This window comes from Thamnophis elegans, chromosome 2 (assembly GCF_009769535.1).
Source record: "Thamnophis elegans isolate rThaEle1 chromosome 2, rThaEle1.pri, whole genome shotgun sequence".
NCBI classification, from domain to species: domain Eukaryota; kingdom Metazoa; phylum Chordata; class Lepidosauria; order Squamata; family Colubridae; genus Thamnophis; species Thamnophis elegans.
The window spans coordinates 114,522,399-114,544,823 of NC_045542.1; the positions used below are offsets into that span (position 1 = coordinate 114,522,399).

Below are 22,425 nucleotides of genomic sequence, written 5' to 3' on the forward strand. Positions count from 1 at the left end.
GAAGACTTGGGAGTGACAAAAACTGGAGGAAAATGAAGAGAAAATCCTATTACATTAGCAAACTTTTACTTGTTTCAGGTGGATTTCATTCATTGTTCATTTCATTCACTATGCTTGTCAAAAATAATCTCCAACTTGATTTTATTATAAATGGTCAAGATGTAAGTTACTAAATGTATGTAACTTTTCAAACCATCTCCCCCCCTACCTACCTCCCTACCTCCCCCCCCTCTCTCTTGTATACATATATATACACACACATCAAAAAACGCTCCACATTGATTGTACACTATTGTGAATTCTTTATTTATTTCATGCCATAAAGTTCCTGTACCTATACAGGTTATTCAGATACATAAAAATGATAGATAGAGATACAGATCTCTAGGTAGTCTTCAACTTACAACCACAATTGGGACCAGCCATAACTTTTTCAGTGCCATTATAACTTTGAGTGGTTGCTAAACAAATGGATGTAAGTCAAGGACTACCTGTATATTCAAAACATACAATAATTATATACTGAATTTATTTAACTTCCTCCTTTTTTATGTAAGTGTATGTCTACTTATTGATGAAAGTAAAGGGGTAACGAAAATAACCAGTGTTCTTCTTTTAGGAAGCAACACCAATAGAACATCCTTTCAGTGCTGTGAAACGTGAACAACAGAAAAAATGGCTTGAAGAGCTTGATAAGCAAAAGGAAGCAGACAAGTTGCGAAAAATGGAAGAAAAATGTAATTTTTTGAAGGTAGACATGGTTATAAAGGCCACTTTAAGGAAAAATGGAAGATCTAATAAAAATATTTATCCAGCTGTTTTCTTAGAAAACAGAATTATAGCAACCGAAGTACAAAACTTGCATGTTCAAATTGCCTAGTGAAAATAAGGATTGCAGTTAGCAAAGAAAATTTGAACCCTGGCTACTCAGTTCAATAACTCTCAAAATAAATGGTCCAGTGAAATCTACAAATGCTTCTCAGCAATTTGTCAATATATCACACATCCCTGAACTCAAAACAATCCTTGCTTGGCGTGAAGGATGCCTTTAATATATTTTGGTGGCATTTTTGAGATGTAATTTTATATTGTCCAGAAATTCAATCCTAATTCCCTTGCTCCTTGGTTCAACAAAGTCTGCCTTACAGCTAATCAGACGTATTGGAGCATCCACAACCTTTAAGCTACCTAATGAACTTACTTTATATGCGTCCTGTAACAAGACTATATAGCCCTATGGAAAAAGAGAAAAGTGGAAATATAAAAGGCTGTTTGGAAGAAATTGGCACAATCCATATGAAAAGTCCCAGTGTTTTAGTGGCATGTTATCAAACAGTTCCCCTAGATTGAGTGTTCAGTCCCATTCAAGATGGGATGCATATTTCTATGGCCCTGTTTAATATCCACTCTAGAGATTCAGATCTCTTGCCCGTAATCTCAGAGCATCATCCTGACTGGCATCCCGCCACCATTTCAGAGACCTCCCAAGTTTAGGGAACAATTGATAAGTGAAAGTTCCCAGTGGCACTTCTGAAATCTGATTTAGATTTGTGGGGTCCTGGCTTGGTCTTCCTGTTTATCTATATTGATAAATTCTTGCAGGTGTCTAAAGAACAGGGCTGATCCCTCCTAATAGGCCAACATTTAAGAAAGTTTATAAACTTCAGTCTAAACTGCTAAGCACCCTGTTCTGTGCTTCTGTTGTGCCCCTAACACTTTTGTTCGAGGTTCATAAGAGAAAATGTGGACATATATTTAAATATTATTTTCTTTGTATTTCTTTAGGGTGAAGAGCATGACAAATGGACAATACATTTTGATTCTTTCAAGAATCATATGAATTCGTTTACACAGTATCCTTTAAATACAACATATCAAAAGACTCCTGAGACCATGCAGCTCTCCCACGACAATACAGCTTGTTCATCTTCAGCTTTGTCTTGTCTCACACCTACAGAAATGGAGATTCCAGGAAAAGCAATTGGAAACTATATTTCGGAGTCAAATCAAAAAGCCAGGTGACTGCTTAAACTTTTCCTTCCAGGTTCCAACCTGGCATAATTAGCATAACCTATATAACTGTTCTTTCAATAAATTAATTTTACTTGTACTTGCAACTCTATGTGCATAACTGTAGAATATCTTTTTTTCTTGAGATTTGTCTCAACAAATATATACTTCTTAGAGAATAAAGCTACTTGTGTGAAGAGCCGAGGTGGCGCAGTGGTTAAATGCAGCACTGCAGGCTACTTCAGCTGACTGCAGTTCTGCAGTTCAGCTGTTCAAATCTCACCGGCTCAGGGTTGACTCAGCCTTTCATCCTTCCGAGGTGGGTAAAATGAGGACCCGGATTGTTGGGGGCAATATGCTGACTCTGTAAACTGCTTATAGAGGGCTGAAAGCCCTATGACGCGGTATATAAGTCTAACTGCTATTGCTATTGTTAAATAATTTTCAATATAATATCTAGTCTCCTGAAATGTCCACAGCTTTTTTACAATACTTTTGAATGTTAGTGTATTAAGGGGGTTACAAGTAGCTGATAAATCCAAGCATTTCATTGTATTTTCCATCTTCTCTTGGAGAAAATTCAAACTGGGAAAGGAAATTAGAAGTTTATTTTTCTCCACTCAGAGCTGGCTGCAATTTGTTAGGGTAACAAGGACTATAGAATTGAATTTTCTGATTGAGGCAAGTATATAGTCTCCTCTGAAAAGTCTAGGAAACTTGAAATCAGTAAGGTAAATTTGTGAGGGGAAAAATATAGGCAGTTTTTTTTTTCCAGAACTGCTTTTTTCAGTGAATGTAGTTTTATTTTTGCTAACCTTATCTCTGTTTCTTTGTCTGTTGATTTCTAACAATTTTATGTACATCTAGGCCTCCTATAATTTAATTCAGATCTCTTAGTCCCCTAGTTAAAAGTGAAAAAGTGACCCTGGAAAATATTGAAGGGGGGGGTGTAGGAGGATGGAAGATTCTAGGAAAAGATGTGGTGTTTTATGACAAAGAGCTACAGTTCGTTTAATTACATGTCTTTCCAAACTCCCCTCTGCTGATAGTTTCCTCCGTTCAATGACTGCTCTTCTGGATCCTGCTCAGATTGAGGAACGAGGAAGACGACGCCAAAAACAATTAGAACATCAGGTAAAATTATTACAATGTTGCCCTTCTGGTTTATTGATCTATGTTTTTCCATAAGTAGAGAAAGCATTAGCATTGGATTTTTTAAAAACCACAAATGGAACAAGTAACGTGAACTATGCCAATAGAATGAATTTAGCATGTGATTAGGACAATGAGACAGCTTTTCTCAACCCAAATCTAATTATTTTTAAATAAGTTTATTTATGACAGATACATTTCCAATCTCTTATCTGTATCATTTCTTCTTTGAATTTTTAAGGGAGCCAGATGGTATCAGTTTTTATAATTTTAAAAATGGAGGTACATTTTGAAACCTATGACTTCATAATCTTTTTGTTGTTTATTTGTGAACCACAACTTGACCCTTTTCTCATGCATCCGTTTAAAGCAGAAATTGTCCTAAACAAAACGATGGTAACTGTTGTCTGCAGTAGAAAACACCCTCTCCCAGCTGTTGCTCTTGACTTCCTTTTTGAGAAACCCCTTCTAAGCTTGCTTGAATTGGAGAAGCCTTCCAATTGAATGCAACAATTTTTGACTCCCAGTAGCTTTACTGTATAAGTTTTCAGGAGTAGGCTTCAAAAATTTCAGCAATGGGTTCTCTGCCCGGTTGCTGGGTGGGTGTGGCCAGGGTGAGTGTGGCCATCGGCACCACATTGGTGGGGTGTTTTCACCTTCCCCAGGCTCCGGAGGCTTTCCTTGAGCCTCTGGGAGGGCAAAAACTGCCTCCTTTGGGCTCCAGAGTCCAGAAACAAGCCCTTCCAGAACTTCAAGGAGGCCTGTTTTTCCCCCTCCCCAAGCCTCTGCCCGGACCCTGCACTTACCTCGCATCCAAAACAGGCTGCATGGAGACTCCTGGGAGGGGTGGGATAGGTGGGGCCAGCCGGGGGGGGGGGTTGGAGGTTTTACGAACTGGCCATAATGTTACCTATGGGTTCTCCCGAACCTGGGCAAACAGTAGCAGCCCACCCCTGTATGTTTTTCTCTATATGCTGTATGTTAAACCAGTTATACCAAAGACCGATACAAAGTTTTAATGACTCGGAGTCAAAAAAAGAGAAAGAAACCTAAGCAAAACAAATTATGAAGATAGGAAGATAGAAGCTTTTAGTGTAGATTAAAACATGTTATAAATTTGGTTTTCTAGAAAGCTATAATGGCTCAAGTGGAAGAAAAGCGAAAAAAGAAACAGATAGAAGAGGAACAAAGAAGACTGGAAGAACAAGAAGAAGAGCGCCGGCTTGCTAGAGAACATGAATTGATGAAGAAACAGTTTGAAGAAGACCTGCTAAAGCAGAAACAAAAAGAGGTAAACATTCACATGTTCCATGGCAATAAACTACCAATCCACACCAGCCTCAAATAAGTGGCGCAGGTGGTTGGAGCTGTACTGCAGCCACTTCAGCTGACTGTTATCTGCAGTTCGGCTGTTCAAATCTCCCCGGCTCAGGGTTGACTCAGCCTTCCATCCTTCCGAGGTGGGTAAAATGAGGACCCAGACTGTGGGGGCAATATGCTGACTCTGTAAACCGCTTAGAGAGAGCTGAAAGCCCTATGAAGCGGTATATAAGTCTAACTACTATTGCTAACTGCTAAGTGATATTTGGTGCAGATGAGAGCTCTCTGTTTATTAAAAAGCATAATGAAGGGAAGGGTTCTGTTTCAATGGCTTTATAGCTATGAAGATACTTTACGATAAAGTCTAGTGAAATTGTAGGGATTGGGGAGATTTAAAAAAATTATTAAGAAATCCCCATAAGATTGGGCAAAAACAGTATATTTATCCCTGCCTGTCAGGTTTCTATTTAAGCTGGGTTTATTTACCCTCAGACTGAAGAAATATCAAAGATTAGCTGAAATTGAAAAATGTCCACTTAAGCCTTACTCAAGCAACAAGATATTTCTGAATTTTTCATTTTGGTTTTTGCCCCCATTTGCTTCTTCACTGAGGGCTGAAACCTAGCAAGGCCAGAATTAAGCCCAAACAAAACTTAGCAAAAAAATCTGCAACATTCAAGGTTTAAAAATAGATGACAAAAATCCATTACTACTAATGGTCAAGAGAAAGAGATGCAGAATTTGAACCCTGGTACTGACTAATAAATACGGCTAGATTTCTATATTTTGTAGGTGATGTTTTGTATTGTAAAAACATCTTCCATATTGTAATAAAAACAACTTACCTCTTCCTTGAATCTTCTGTTGCTAAGCTCATGATGTGTATGTGCATTCGTAGAGAGAGGTTTATTGCCATGCCCAAGATAATGCTCTGATATATTTATTTCACTTAGTTTCTCAGTTCTGTCTGTCCCTTTGTCACTTCTGATTGCTATTTACCTTCTGCCTCCCTTGGCAGCATTGCGTTAGAAACATCTTAAAAAATACTTTCTCTCTTTCAGATACTCATACAGATTTCTCCTTTGAAAATCTTACAATATTCAAAAAAACCATACAGTGTTTTAAACAGGCTTAGTATTTATTTTTACAGTACTCTTGCTGAATATCTATACCTTTTTTATCCTATTAGGAAATCATGACCCTTAAAACAAAAGAGTTGTATCAAACAATGCAGAGAGCTCAAGAATTTGCTCAAAGATTAAAGCAAGAGCAGCGGATTAAAAATTTGACCCAGAAAGGACATGACACTTCAAAACTGCAGAAGAACCTTGGTGGTGGTTAGTATCATACTTAAAAATAACATAGGGCTGAATTAAAATACATTTCTAAGTTCCTTGATGTGAGAAATGTCTTTAGAATACATATTAAAAGATTTCCCAACAGCAGATTTTTGAAAATGTTTTGGAAAACACTGTGAATACAGTCTCTTACTTATGCTGTATTTTAACTAAATTTAAATGCGTGTAACCAGAATATTATGTTTTTTCAATATAGCACCCCCTCACTTTTTCTCCTCAATTTTGTTCTTTTTAGAATATACTTTTGTATATTTTTATTGAATTCTTTTATTTTACACACATGCTGTTTTGGGGTTTTTTTAAATGCTGATTTCTTGTAATATGTACTGTGTTTCCCTGAAAATAAGAGCTAACCTAGCCTTTTTAAAGCATGCTCCTAATATAAACTCTACCCCAAAAATAATTATAATCCTAATATAAGCTCTACCCCCAAAATAATTAAGGTCATAATCCAGGGGTTTGTGTGGGTGGGCATGGCAGCACTGCAACGGTGAAGGTACTGGCTGCACTGCACAGGCCATGGGAAAGCCAAGAGTCAATGAGCTGGCTGGCGGCCACATGGGGCTCGTCTTTGTGCTGTGGCAGCGGCAGCAGGTGGAGGCAGAGTCATGGGTTGGAAGCGATCCCAACATGTCGCACAGGCTACTGACAAGCCAAGAGGCATGACACATCGGGATCGTCTGCCTTTCCCCCCATGCTTCTGCCTCTACCTGCTGCCAATGCGTGAAGACAAGCTCCCACAGCCACCTGCCCGCTCCATCCCACTGTCCCTTGGCTTGTCTGCGGCCCGCAGTGTACCTCTGCCTGTGCCTTGCCCCCGCACCTCTGCCTGTGTCTGCTGCCAGTGCCACTGCATGAAGATGAGCCTCTCACGGACGGACGGTCACTCTATCCCACCAACTATCAGCTTTCCAGTGGCCTGTGGAGTGCGTCCGGTTGCTGTGCAACCCCATATTGCACCAACCAACGGGCTAGTGGGCTGCTGCTATTGCCAGACAGCGTCTGGCCCCATGTACTTGCTGCCTCTGATCACCCTGATATCGTGTTTTCCCGAAAATAAACCTTAATGCGTTTTTTTTTTGGAGAGAGACAAAAAAATAAGACCAGGTCTTATTTTCAGTGAAACGGGGTACACCTATATTGGCCCATCTTTTTCGTTTGAAGAAACCGATATTGGGCTGATATTTTCATAAGTATGCATTTTAGTTAATGCCCATGCACATATATAATTTCCTTCTTCCTACTCCTCCACCTGCCTTACTAAGTAGCATTTATGTTAAAAGTGTTAACAAAAACAATGGTTTGAATTTAGCATTAAACTGATGTTAAGAAATATAGAGTTGGAGTATTCTTTGACTTTTTTTCTCTTTAGGCGATGCAACAAAGGAGAATGATTACACTGACTTGAATGGGATTTTAGAGACTCCTGATGATCAGAAGCACTGTTTTTCAGAGACTAACAATGAAATAAAGGAGAGAAAGAAAACTAATTTCTCTCCTCAGAAAGACACAGCTGTGCAGACAGGTACGTTAATTCATTATGCAACTTTTTCTTTACGTATTTCTCCAGACTATATTGCCTTTGGCAGACTCTTGTTCAGGGCATTACCCATATCCTTTTGCTAAGTGTAGCAGACGGTTCCACCAGAAAACCGCGGTAGACTAAAGCCCGTGTGACTAAAGCGCGGTGACAAAACCACACCATCAAAACCGCGCGACAACAGTGCGCCGACAGAAGCGCGCTGTAACATAACCCTAAACCTAACCCTAAACCTAACCCTAAACCTACCCTAAACCTAACCCTAAATCTAACCCTAAACCTTACCTTAAGTTAAATCGCGCTTCTGTCAGCGCGGTGTTGTCGGCGCGGTGTTGGCGCGCTTTTGACATCGCGGTTTTAGCGCCGCGGTGTTGTCGGTGCGCTTTTGACGTTCGCGGTTATGTCGTGCCACGGTAGCAGACTCACACATTACTGGGACACTTTTGCAGATTTTGTAGCTAACAAAATATTTTGCATTTGTTCGGGGCTGGACTGTCTGCTGAGATGATCTGAGGAATGTTCGAGAGAGCATCTGGAATTTTTTCAAGTTTGTAGAACCTGAGGAAGTAGATAGGGTTCCCTTAGCATGAGCCCTTCCTGCTCTGGATTGGATTTGTGCCCCACCTGTCTCCTTTGGGGCAGTTGGATAAAGGGTGACGGCTGAAACTTTTTTGTGATAGGCTTTTTTTCCCAAAAAGTGGGAAGGTATCCCCTTCCATTAAAGCAGTTGTGTAACCAACCCCTCTGAAGGAGCCATCTGTGGATAACTTGTACACACTCCTCCTCCCCGCTTCTCCTCAATTACAATGGCTCCTAGAGAAAACCTGTACTCTTTTCAGCTTGAATTCATACGTAGGCCAGATGACCCTGTGCGAATGGATGGAAAATTACTCTTTCATAAAATGTATCAGAAGAATCATAAAAGACTTGAAGTCAATGACTCTTACTGCAAGGCCAAATAAAAACCACGAATAATAAAAGAGCTAAATCACTGTGTGTCAGAGCGATCTGAATGTTCAAGGAAGTAAGCCCACGCTCCGGACAAATTGTAAAAGACAAGGTAAGGTAGATCCTGTTGTAACTAGGCAGGGATAATCACACTTGTCATGAACACAGAATGTAAGGGATCTTAGCGCATGTTGTGATGTTTTAAAATCTCACAAGCCTTTATTTGTTTCTTTCAATGAATAAACAGTCAAAATAGAATGAGACAAAGCAGTGTACAGACAATTAAAAGTACATCACAGAATGCATTAGAAAAACCAACTGTGAGGGAACTAATCAAAACAAAACATCATGTCATGTGCAGTAATATATCACAATGTGAAATACAGAATAATAATTTGTTTTTTTCTCCTGGAAGGAAATGTTGCTTTGCCAGTTCTATAAGGGAACCTCTGTTAGACTAGATTTATTACCAATATAATGTAACTCTCACTACAGTATCATATTGGAGCTGATTTCCATTGGATTTAGTGGTCATATACTCACTTTGGATGAGATCACTTTAAGAATTTGAATAAACATTCCCAGTTTTATTTTATTTTTTACTAATGCTGATTTTTTTTTCTTAGCTGGTATTCAGAGTAAAAAGTTTAAAAGTAGTGTTAATTATTATGAGTGGTGTTTGAGTAAACATATTGAAGGAATTATTTAAACTTTCTTTCTTTTTTTTTGCTAGAGTTTGCAATCACTGATTTTCCCACCGATTCTGAAATTTCCCCTACGCCAGCTGGGGAAGGAAGAATGGACTGTGCCTCTCCTGATGTTGCTGTAGAATATATAATGGACCTCAGCAATAAAAGAAGCAAGAAAGAAGCACAATATCTAGATAAAAGGATTTCAGAAAAAGAGAATATTATCAGCTGTTGCAGTCGCTATGAACAGTGTTCCCCAAAGCAGAAACATCCCAAGGCAGTGGGAAAAAATGGGAAAAAGATGGACTGGAACATAAACAAACCTTGCAAAAGATACATTCCGGCCTCTGAGAAATATCCCAGACTCCAGCAAAAGCAGAGGGAAGAAAAGAAAGCACACCGACAAATGGCACTGCTTCAGTTGGTTGAAAGAAACAGCCCTGGTAATCTTTGCAAGAAAAAAAATGTTTCTCCAGATAGAGCCCTCTCGCCTCACCAGGAAGATGAGATCAAAAGTAAAGTAAGTGCCTTCAAAATGTGAGGTTGGCCTAATCATAAACCATTGTTTCAGACAAGTATAAATACTTGCAGCAGTGGTGAAATAGAATAGAACAGAACAGAATAGAATCTATTATCATTTTAAATGTACACTAATTGGCATACCTTAAAATGAAATTTTGTTGCATACAACTCTCAGAAGTCACCACCTCCAATATACACTTCATAAACATGATTAAATAAATACAAAATTATGCATATACCCACATATATTATATGACATGGAGAAACAACACAGACTAGTTTGAATGTATACATGTACATGGCGAGAAAAACAAATCTTGCAAGTTTACCAGACAGGTGGCATATGAAACAAAGCTGTTACAGAATCCAATAGACCTGCTAGAAATACTTTGAAACCTCCTTCCAGAGGGCAGCAACAGAAACAGACCATGAAATGGATGTGTAGGGTCTCTGACAATGCTTTGAGCTCTAAGCATATAGTCCTTATGAGCAGTATCCTGAATAACAGGAAGTGAGCTTCCTATAATCATCTTGGCTGTCCTTACCACTCTCTGTATAGACATTCTGTCTGAGGCATTGCTACCAATTGACTGTTACACACTGAGAAATGGAGAGTAATTGAAAACACCACAAAATCAGCTATAAATAATTGAATTACATTTTTGAGAAGAACAAATTAATAGAGCCAGTTTAGTGCCATAGTTAAGGCGGCAGCTAAAAGGACTGTGAATTCTTGTTCTGTCTCAGGTATGAAAGCTAGCTAGATGACTTTTGGCTAGTCACACTCCCTCAGCCCAACCAATCCTATTGGGCTGCTGTTGTGGGGAAAATAGGAAGAGAAAGGATATTATATGTGTTGATGTACCTATGGAGTAATGAAGGCTGGATAAAAACTCTAATTAAAAAATGCAAATTCCTCCAACTCAACCTCAGAAGTATTTTTAAGAATTATTTATGCTGCTGTGCAGTGCTAAATATGCTACTGGTGCTACACTACACCAATACCTCTTCTTCTTCTTCGTCCTCTCCTTCCTGTTCTCATATGTGAAACTACAGTGATTAAAAGAAGAAAAAAGAGCCATATATTAGTATAATAAAATTAATTCAATTTATCCAATCCAGAACACATAGAAATGCATTGTTGCATTTTCTTATTTTTACAATCATCATCATCATATATATATATGTTTACTCTCTGGAAACAAATACTGTGAGGGTAAGACATTCCTAAAACCCCTTGGTGCAAGTGTTCTGTTAAGATGCAGCCTGTTGTGCCTTAAAATGATTTCTACTGTACTGCCATAAAATGGCTTCTACTGTGCAGCACAGTGGAGTTGCCATGGTGATGACTTCACAGTACTCCACAAGGGTGCTCCCTCTGGTAAGGGAGAAAATTCAACATTAGAAATTACGTTTGGTCCAGACATTTTCCCCCTATAAATAAATACGGGGCAGTGCCAGGTTATCGGCTAATACACTTTTAAAGCATTGATAGAGGGATAAATCTTGAAGGTGTTAACATCAGGAATATTTTTCCCCATGTATGGTCAGTAGAGCCAGGGTTGTTAATACACACTTCATTTTCTGTTGAATTTAATTGATGTTAAATTGATGTTGAGATATGTTTTTTATGTTTCTTGAAATTTGGACCCATTGATTTTCTAAAGTTGGATATTTGAATTTCTCGTTCCGCATTTCAAACATATTACCAATGTTTACCTTCATCACATTTTTTATTTTGAATAAAATTGTATTACTGATTTCACTTCAAATAGTGTCTCAGAGAGAGATTTTAGAATTCCAAGTATCTCTGAAACTGCTAAAGTATCTAGATTATATTGTTTGATCAATATATATTTTCATTATATGTATAGCCAAGCCAATAATTTAGCTAATTTATTTATACTCAGCAAAGTCTGAAATCTTTAAAATGAGCATTATCCATAAACTGGTGTAAGGTATTTATCTCTTGTTTGGCCCCAAACTTCCAATAAAACAGTTTATCCTCTGTCTTCAAATTAGGTTCAGATCAAATTTCTCATGTGGATTTAGATTAAAAGTTAGCCACTTAATTTAATAGTCAAAGTTAGTTTAACTCACCAAATATACCTGGCAGCTTTCAAAGCTTGAAAAGACAATCTCAGTTGTCTCTGTTGTGACAAATTTCCTTCTAATCATCCCAAAGTGGATAATGTTGGAGAAAAAAACATTCTCATAGGCTGTAAAATAAAGATCTAGTTTTAAAGTGGAAAATGTGAAAATATAAAGCATCCGCATCATGGGACAATTTAGGCGAAGAAATTTGAGCATCTTTATTTGGTCTTAGAATTTTCATTATTATTTATTTATATAAATTGAATTAATATTGGAATCCTTCTAAAGCTCTGCATCAGTCTAGAGCAGACCTGTCAGTGGCGGTCCTCGGGCCGAATACATCACGCACAGGCCACACCCACCCCAGCTCTGCAAAGGCAAAAAAACATCACCATCCGGCCCGTGATGAGATCAAGTTTGAGACCCATGGTCTAGAGGTACAGATGGGCCATGGGTAAACCACCATTGTCCATTCAAACCTGCTCTGAATGAGTGGTAATTATGACCGGTCCTCAGAGTTCTAGCCATCACAGTGTCTCACAGTCATATGGTTGTCATTTGCAACCTTATTTTCCAATTTCTGGCAAGCAAGTTCAATGGGGAAGTCAGCAGGAGGTTGCAAATGACAGTTACGTGACATCTTGCTCAACAATTACTTTCTTAACAATGGCAGCCAGGATTGTTGTTTGCTAAGCAGTGCAGTCACATGACATCTTTATTTACAACTGTGTCATTTAGTGACAGCAATTACAGTCCCCGGTACCATCATTAACTACTGTACTACCTGTAGAGACCTGGTTTGTCCCAGACTCCAAGAATACATTTAGTATAAATAAATGTGAATTTATTCATCTCCTTGCCTGCAGCATAGCTATTAGCAGAGTGCTAAAAATAAGGGTAAGAACAAATATAACAAGTAGATCAATTTCAGAAGGTAAAATAAGGGTTCATTATAAAATACAGTGTGATGAAAATAACTTTCTTTGTTTTGGTCTTATTTTAGGAAGAACAATTCTCAAAAAAATTATTTGACCAAAGGTTGGTATTAGCATGTCTTTCGCTAGTAAAATATTGGTTTTGTGTCTGTGTTTACATATAATCAAGTGCTTAAATTTTATGACATTGTATTTAAAAGTAAATTAGCATAAATTCCCAAGTTTTGGCTATTCCTGTTAGGGGGGAAAATTGCACTGAGAAATCAAATGTACATGAGTTGTTTGTTATATCAAATATCAAACAACTTCATCTTCACTCATAGCTCTTTTGGATTACCCATAAACAAAATAAAGACTGTTCGTGTGGAAGATCTGCATTTTCAAGATTGCATTTAAATATAAGCAGAAATTAATAGTAGATTAATAAAATGAAGAAAGCTCTGGTTGAGATTATTTTCTGCAGCTTTATTGTTCGTTTTAAACAGATCTGACTCTCCACCTGTTCCAGCAGTTAAAAACAGATTACAGCAACAACTAAAGACCTCTGATTTCCCAGTTCATAACAGCAAAAATGGAAGCCCAAAGAGTATTTCTACAGATCAGCATCGGAATGAAAGGCCTCTTCCAACTGCTGAAGCTGAAAGGCCGCCTTCATCTCATTTTGTTCCTTATGTGCGAACAAATGAAATATATTACCTTGATCCAGATGCACCCTTGACTAGGCCCTCCACGCATGAGCCACAATACCAAGAGCTGAACGGTATTGCAGTAAAGAGTTCAAGAAATGCTTATGGTTATTGAATAAAGTTTTTAATGTACTTCTTTGCTCTACAGTGCTGTTTTAATTCAGTACTGAACAAAATGAAATATTTGTTTAAGAGAAAATTATTAATTTTAAACCTATCAATCTAAACATAAATATATTTATTTGTAATCAGATGTTGAAAGAGAAAATTTATCCATGGGGTCACTAACAGTTAACCACATAGATCTCATGTTGAGCCCTGGTGGCACAATGGTTAAATTCAGTATTGCAGGCTAACTCTGCCCACTGCCAGGAGTTCAGTCCTGACTGGCTCAAGGTTAACTCAGCCTTCAATCTTTCTGAAGTCAGTAAAATGAGGACCCAGATTGTCGGGGGCAATATGTGGACTCTGTAAATCTGTTAGTCCTGTAAAGCAGTGGTCCCCACCTTTTTATCGCCGCGGACCAGTCAGCCTTTGATAATTTTACCGTGGCCCGCTGAGCGCGCGCAGGGGTGGGGGGGCGTTGTCCGCGACGACACATTGATTGTTTATATATCACGTGCGTACCAGTGCGGGGCTCTCTTCCCTGGAGCCTTTGCGCATGGCCCAGGAGCTTTTGCGCACGGCCCAGGAGCCTTTGCGCTGCAGCAATCATGTCCCCCGGCCGCTGCAGTGATCATGGCCCCCGGCCGCTGCAGCGATCATGGCCCCCGGCCGCTGCGCGGCCCGGTGCCAGGTACTCCACGGCCCGGCACCGGTCCGCGGACCGGGGGTTGGGGACCACTGCTGTAAAGCACTGTGAGGTGGTATATAAGTCTGTGCTATTGTTATTGCTGTTCTATCAGTACATGTAGAATACTGCTTCTGTGAAACTTTTTTTGAGATTGGCTAAAAGTAAACTAAATTCTTTAGAAGGCTATATATACATTCTCTTTCCACACAAATTTCAAGCTATATTATAATTTATTCATGCACAATATTAAAAAATGACACTAACTGTTTACAGTACAATTAATTGTATCTATATTTATCTTTAGATACTTACCATAAACCACGGCAGATTTTTAGCTCTGATCACATAAGGGATCCTCTTTTTAATCCTAATATGGTGAGAGACAGGCAGCAAGCCATACTCAAAGGACTTTCAGAGCTGCGAGAGGTAATAATTGACTTCAGTGTAGTAAACTTGCTGTTGACTTTTTCATAAAGTTCACTGATATCGCATTGTTTACCATTGATCATTTTTGTTGAATTTTTCACTCTTAAGATTGCAATGTTTCCAACTTGTAAAAAAAAAAAGGATAATTTGTTTTCATTAATTGGTTATTATAATATGTTTACATGTAATGTGCTTCTACATAATTCATATATGCTGCTTCTGATTAACTTTTCTAAAGCTTTCACAAAACTATGAGATTTAGACTCAGGCAAATTGGGAGGAAAATTGCTTCTACTACTGGACATAACAGAACTGTTCCTTTTATTTATAATCATGTTTCTACTTCTCAAACTGCAGAAATTATTCATAGCTGAGAGAAGATTGAATTCCATTGCATATTTACTAAGAGACAGACACTATATTCACAACCATTCTTCTATGATTAGTGAGGTTGAATATTTAAAATTGATCTCCATTTGTTGAAGAAAACCCTTTTGTGGTACATACTTACAGATAAAACTATGCAGTGTCCTTGTTCCAAAAACTGGTAGAAATTCCTTCCACAAATTTCCTTTCCCTGTTGTTATGAGTTAGTCTTCTTGAATAAAAAAGAAATTATAAATATGTTTTATTATTGAATCTAATGTCACCTTTCGTATTTCTTTGGAAATGTCTAGTTATTGTATTTTAAAGCTTAGCAATATTCTAAACTTTGAAATATCTAAATTTGTAACAGCTGTATTCACATAACACATCAAGCCATGGTCCCATCCTAATCTCTAATTGAATCCTTAACTCCATTATTGTTGAATATCCTCGATCAGGGTGTCAAGCCTGCCGCCCAGATGTGCCACACTCTGGCCACACTCATGCCCAGTTTAGCGAAGGGGGGAAAGTCACGATACATCACTTGATGATGCAAGTTTCACACCTCTGTCCTAGATCATATCCATGGCAAAAAGTGTGTCAGGAAAGATGGAAAAATGCAATTAGTCTTGCAGAAGAAAGGATTCATGACCAACCTCTAGACTTATATTTGTATCATCTTAATGGAAGATCTCACCAACCAGGGAGAATGGAGATCCAGATGTAGGTAGTCTACATTTGCATAGAATTCTGTCAATTTCCTTAGAAGTCATCTGCTTAAAAGTTCTCCCAGATAGCCTTGCAAGATATGTTCATCACCTTTCTATGGCATCTGTCCAGCTGAGACCAAATTCTCAGCAGATCTAAGTGACCTTATCTTCCAGATGTCTAGAAAATTCCTCATAGCCTCCCTTTTCTTTCTAGCTATGTTCACTCAATGGGATCTTTAAAGGGGCTGCTGGGTACAATTCTGCAGATGTAGTAACAACAGCTCATCAATATTTAGATTGAAACCTGAGCTTTTCCTGCTTGGTATGATTAATTTTCCACCAGCATCCTTCTGAGTGTTTCCTCGGCTGCTTCATCATCCAGAGTTCACCAAAGAGTTCCCTTGGATTGGAGATCTGGGAGATGCTGCTTAGGACAAGGCCACTTAAGGCTTTTTTCCCAGTGAGGAAATGAAATCAGATGGACTGGCCATTAGAGCTTTGGGAAGATCCTCAAACACTTTGAAAATCAAGAAATTCCTTAAAAGCCTAGAGAAAACTGATCAAATGGGATCTCCTTGTGGAAGTTGGTAGCACCAGGCAGTTGCGAAGCAATCAGAGCATGATCCAACTATGACAAGGACAGGTGATCTTAGTCTTAGATCATATCACATCTGTCCTCAAATGAAAAATGTTAGGTGTTGTAGTCTTCCATGTGTCAAGCTCTCAATGATACGATTCATATCTATGTTATGGTGGCAATGACCTCTTAGGCAGCCTCTGACCCACTTCCACCAAGGAAGGCATATTAAAATCTCTCAGGACTTTAAGTCTGAGAAATTCTACCATCCATTGAGGAAATCAATAGGTTTCAACATAACAGGTAGGAATGCTGTTATAGTAGAGCAGTCCCAATCTGCCTCTAGAGCTCAATATTAACAGGGCATTATCTGCAACACAGTCTCCTAAGTGCTGTCAGTATCCTGAATGACAATAGCTATTCCACCTGAAACCTAATTGACAGTTTCCTCAGAGAGAGAAATTTTCTTTCGTTCATTTAGGCTCTGCAATTAAACTTGCAGTGAGAAGGGATCTTGATTTTGTTTTGTTACATTAAATATTTGTACAGAAATATGCAATCTACTTTGTTAGGGGTACCAAGAGATAATTATGCATAATTTTATCTTCCAGGAAAAGCACCTGATCTTTAAATTTCATTGCTATCATTTTCTACATGACTGAAGAATTTACTTCCTAATAAAGCAAATATTTTAAAAACTGTTTAGCATAACTCTTTTTTAGGGTAACTTTACTGTTACAGCTATCTACTGTAGGTTATGTGTAGATTTATGATTGCTGTTTAAAATTGTTCAGTGTTTTGTAAAAGCATATTCATTTATCTTTCCAGGGGCTCCTCCAGAAGCAGAAAGAACTGGAGACATGCCTTATTCCAAGTCTTATGTCTCAAGAAGAAAACTTTACTTTACCGCTTTAAGAATTTCAGCTACAATGAATGGATGTTTTGCTGTGTTGGCACTTTATACTGTAATTATGAACCAAGTTTGTAGAATATGGACTTTGTATATTTAGGATAAACTTTCAGTAATGAAGAATTTATTTCACATGAAATGGTATAATAATGTGACTTGTTTACACAATATTTGTACACCTAATTTAAATTTTATGTGGGTATTTAGCATGAGAAATAAAATACTTGAATTTCCTGGCTACCTGAGTTGCATTTTAATTGACAATGTAAGCAGTGATTCAGATACATCAACCCATGTTTAATAGCTGTTCCTATAAAAATCTTACTTAAATGATTTTAAACATAAGCCGTATTGTGTTCATATGGAGTTAATAAGAGCCCAACGAACTCCCAGGCTGTGACCTATATGTACAGAACCATAATGAATGCCATATAATTATTTTACATTAAAATGTTAAGCCGCTTTATAAAAATTGCATTTTACATGTGTCATGCCTTACATATATTTAAAGTGAACAAACAGAAATCTCAACTCAAATTTAACTAAAATGGGTTGTTTTAGTAACATGGTTCCTTTCCCCCCTGGCAATAAAGGTAATAATTTAAGAAGAATATGACTATACAATAATGTTCAACCAATTAATACTTTTTTGCCTGAATAAAAACTGATAATGTGTATATTATCTTTACTTTCTGCACCTAAATATTTATTGCAGAATAGAATTCATGACAAGTTGTTTCGATTAATTTCTTCTCTTAAATCATTAATCCCTAATTAAAATCATGGCTTAGCATTTAATCTGAATCAAACATGAAAATGACACCAATTAGCAAGTATCACATACAGTATACGAAAACCTAAATGCTCAATTCTGCAATCTTTCAAGATACCTGTCAGATTTCTTCTAAGAGCAGCATCTTATTTGGAAGAAGAAAAACTAAACTTTCATCTTTCATCAGCCTCAAACAGTCTTTCACAACCCCGGAAAGTCACTAGAGGGGCAGGATTAAACCTTTCACCTTCCATCATCCGCCCCCCAACAACAACAACAAAAAAAAACAACTTCAAAACCATCCCAACATGGAACAAGGGTTTGAGTACTTCAGATGCAATGGACATAACATAATAGACATAACAAAGTACAAGCAAATAATTTCCATTTCCTAAATCTGTCTTTAACTCAATTTAAGTTCGGATTTGTACTGCCTATTAATGGAGGACAGCATTGTCCTTCAAACTGACCTAACACCTCCAGGAACCACTGAAAACAGGCTGTATATTAAAAACATGCAAATTCATCACCTTGTCGGCTTGAAGAAGGACACATTTGCCATTTTTAATCAGACAGCCTGTTCATATGCAGGGATTATTTTAAATTAGACATTCTTAACTCAGAAATTGCCTGTATATTGCCAATGCCTTAGGATTGCCTGCAATGGTTTCTAAATTTGATATAAAAATGAATAAAGTAATATAAACCCACTCTTGATTCAGAAATGGAGAAACAGTAAGATTTTTCATAAGCTTTTCTTCAAATGGCTTGCAGCTTGCATTCAAAATTCTATTGGCAGAGAACCAGTTTGGTCTAGGCAGCTTTGGGCAACAAGCCTCTTGGTCAATTCCTGTCACAAATGGATTAGCATTACCCTGTTTCCCCGAAAATAAAACCTCCCCGGATAATAAGCCTAATCGAGCTTTTGAGTGCATGTGCTAAAATAAGCCCTCCCAAAAAAATAAGCCCTTCCTGAAAATATTGCGACACAGCAGCAGCCATGAGGTGACCCCCCCTCACCACCTCCTGTACCTCAAAAATAATAAGACCTCCCCGAAAATAAGGCCAAGCACTTATTTCAGGGGTCAAAAGAAAATAGGACCCTGTCTTATTTCGGGAAAACACTAAGTTGATCTTTAAAAAAGTGGACCCTCCACTTGCATGAAAATGCCAGTAATAAACAATTCTGTAGAACTGGTCTATTATTTTACTTTACAAACCTGCATTTTCTGGTGGAACTATATCCAGATAACTTAAATACTGAAAACATAAATGCTAAATTGCAAATGTAAAAATCAGTCATTTGGACAGAGTTCAAAATCTGAAAACCAAAGTTTTAATTCAGACTACTTCATTTTAACTATAACCAACACAGATAAAACATCTGGTATTCAGAAGCTTCTGGTATTTCAGCATTCTTCACAGCACTATTGCATGTATACATTCCTTCCGTAAAAACCAGATTTAATCAACCCACCTTGACTGAGCACATGCCATCAATGCTGACTCCTAGCATCCACAAATATACTTTCAGATCATCTTAGTAGATTTATAATAGAGGCTAAAAAGAGGAAGGAACATGTTGCAAACTTTTCTGCAAAATAATAAAGATATAAACTTAATTTAAACAATTATCAGATTAAGAGTGATAAGAAAAATAAATAAAAGTACCTAAATATTCTGGTAGCAATTATTTTATAGTTATTGATTAGAAAGTTTGTATTTATGGTTCCCCAGGCCTGCTGACAGAACCACATCTTTAGGGACTTCCAAGAGAGTGTTAGAGTGGGGGCCAGTCTAATCTCTGGAAAGATGAAATTCCATAAAGGGAGCCACCATAGAGAAGGCCCTTCTGGGTCCTGCCAGATATATCTCCTTAGGGGACGGGACCCACAACATTCATTGCTTTCCCACTCTAGTGCAGTGGTTCCCAAAGTAGGCGATACCACCCCCTGGGGGCGGTGGGATGGCTTAGGGGGGCGCTAAGAGGCAAGGGGCTGCAGGGGAGCACTAAGAGACAAGGGGGCTGGCAAAGGAGTGCTGGAGGTGGCCCCTTCTAGTGAACCATTTAGAACTAGTTCGCTCACCCCTCCCCATCCAGAAGCTGCTCGATCGCTCGCTCCCATACACGTCCACACTATGCTAGCCCTGCCCACTGCTCACTGATTGGCCTGGCTCACCAATTGCCCTGCCTGCCTCTAAGAGCCCTATCTAAAACCACTTACTGTATATACTCGAGTATAAGCCTAGTTTTTCAGCCCACTTTTTGGGCTGAAAAAAGCCGCCTCGGCTTATACTCGAGTCAGTGAAAAATTTGCCCGAAATGGAGGAGAAAAAGGGGCGGGGCCATGCCGCTGGTGACACTCGTGAATGGCCCAGTGCCCCTGTGAGTTTCCCCTCCCTCTGTGTCAGTTTGCCGCGCAGCGCGCACCGCACCATCCCCCCTCCTCACGTTCTAATGTAATGCAGGGCTGTCTTACGATTCCCCTTCCTCCCCCTCCTGCCGCTCTGCAACGATGTCCCACCTCCTCCTTGTTATGGCAAGCAGCCACATAGCGATGTCCCACCTCCTCTGGTACAGTGATCCAATGATAGGAATCAGTGTGCCGTGTGTCATAGGAGGCGGACATCGCTCCCGCGGCTGCACACGGGACATCATCATCACAGCGGACATCAGCATCATGAGGTGAGTGAAGTATTTCATTGAATACACCGCTAGTTTACTGTTTTTCTTTGAAATAAATATTCAAAAACATTATTGGTATCTATTTTTATTTTTTGAAATTTACCGGTAGCTGCTGCATTTCCCACCCTAGGCTTATACTCGAGTCAATAACTTTTCCAGTTTTTGTGGTAAAATTAGGTGCCTCGGCTTATATTCGGGTCGGCCTATACTCGAGTATATGCGTACCTTTTTTTCTGCTTGGCTTTCTATCGATAGGGCTCTTAGAAGTGGGCGGGGCAATTGGTGAGGCAGTGCACCGAGCCCCTTCACCTCCCTTTGCTCCCACTTTGTCTTGATGAGGTCACCACAGCTGCCAGGCACGGATGGACAGAGGTAGCCAGACTGGCAGGACAGCCCGGGCAGGTGAGCGAGAGAACGCCCGCCTGGGCCGCTCTGGTTACCTCCGTCCATCTACACCCGGCAGCTGCAGCAACCTCATCAAGACAAAGTGGGAACAAGGGAGGTGAAGGGGCCTTGGTGCCCTGCCTGATCCTCCTTTGCTCGCTATTTTGCCTGCACGGGGCACCTTGGAGGAAGCCCTTTGCTGGCGGCCAGACCTCCCTCCCCAGGGCAATGGGCAATAGTTTGTGTGGTGCGGCCAGTGCCTAGGAGGGTAAGCTCCTGCTGCCGTCCCCACCCCCACGACCGTACTTGCAGGTGGCCATGCAGCCCTGCGCTATAAGCAAGCCAGGGATCCTTGCAAGGCTGCTGAATCTTAAGGGAGATGCGAATGAGACCAAAATTTTAAAAACAGGTGAAATTCTTTCTGGAGACCAAAAGCAAAGACACGCACGTGCACGCGCGCGCACACACACACACACACACAGCAAAAGTGTCTGGTTTTGAATATAGTCCTCCTTGGTGCTGGAGAAAAAATAGAGGAACATTTGGATATACATTTTGAATTAACTTGGGAAGAAAATTGCTAAGATAACTTTTAGCTGTGTTCTGCATTAAGGATTCATGCAATAGCATTTCTTGTTGAATTAGCAGAGTAATATTTACAACAGCCAGCTAAGATAGTTTTATCTGTCTTATAATGTGCGTGGGTAGAGGACCTAAGCATAAGTGCAATGTTTGCCTTTGATTATATAATAAATTCACAGCTTATATTTGAATTAGATGTTTTTCAATTCATGTTTAACCTATACTTGATATACTTGTATTCAATACATAAGGTGTTAATTATGTCAGTGAAAGAGATAGGAAACTGCATTAGTGATATATATGTCAATGCGTTGATTTGTACTAAAAATGTTTAGCTTAAAGAAGTTATAAGGAATCACAAATAGAGTGTGGAAAAGATAATGCAGTTGTGGATGACCCTTTGCATGAGTTGTATTGGAAAAAATAAAAAATTCTAATAATAATAACTCCCAGAAGAAGCTCTCGGGAGGAAATAACATCACCACCACTAGAACCAGTTATCACTGAACCAAATGATGAACTAACTCAAAACAAAAAGAATTGAAGGATAAGATCATGGAGCATTTTCTGCTTAATGAGGAAAGGCAACGTTTACCATCACTAAAAACTGTGCCTAAGAAAATTTTGGTCCCTATCATGAAAATGGTTAATGCAGTGTTTTCAACAATTGAATCGGGATCCATCTTGGAAACAAACCAGTTAATGTACAGCGCAGCTGTAATAGTCACTAATGAACTAGGCATTAAAATTAAAGTACCTAGTCACACAACAGAAAAAGCATCAAAGCCAAAGTGGAAAATCCATTTAGAACAAAAAATCAAAAAATTAAGGGCAGATGCTAGTAACTTAAAGAACATGCATGAGCAACGGCTTAAAAACAACAAAATCATAGATCGGCTAATCAGGATATAGATTGGATACAAGAAACATCAATGAAGCTGTAGAGATTGTAAAACAGCAGATAA

The 22,425-nt window shown here is 38.9% G+C and overlaps 1 protein-coding gene across 1 annotated transcript in view; it reads left to right on the plus strand.

The window, feature by feature from the left end:
• Positions 1-17,274, plus strand: part of CCDC66 (coiled-coil domain containing 66) — a 31,892-nt gene extending 14,618 nt beyond the window's left edge. Inside the window, exons 9-19 of the mRNA XM_032209903.1 lie at positions 620-751; positions 1,786-2,018; positions 3,060-3,144; positions 4,292-4,453; positions 5,672-5,819; positions 7,213-7,365; positions 9,062-9,537; positions 12,637-12,671; positions 13,054-13,328; positions 14,352-14,473; positions 16,955-17,274. Coding sequence (XP_032065794.1) covers positions 620-751; positions 1,786-2,018; positions 3,060-3,144; positions 4,292-4,453; positions 5,672-5,819; positions 7,213-7,365; positions 9,062-9,537; positions 12,637-12,671; positions 13,054-13,328; positions 14,352-14,473; positions 16,955-17,041 — 1,908 coding nt within the window. The 3' untranslated portion in view covers positions 17,042-17,274. The remainder of the gene's footprint in view (positions 1-619; positions 752-1,785; positions 2,019-3,059; positions 3,145-4,291; positions 4,454-5,671; positions 5,820-7,212; positions 7,366-9,061; positions 9,538-12,636; positions 12,672-13,053; positions 13,329-14,351; positions 14,474-16,954) is intronic.
• Positions 17,275-22,425: the final 5,151 nt, after the last annotated feature.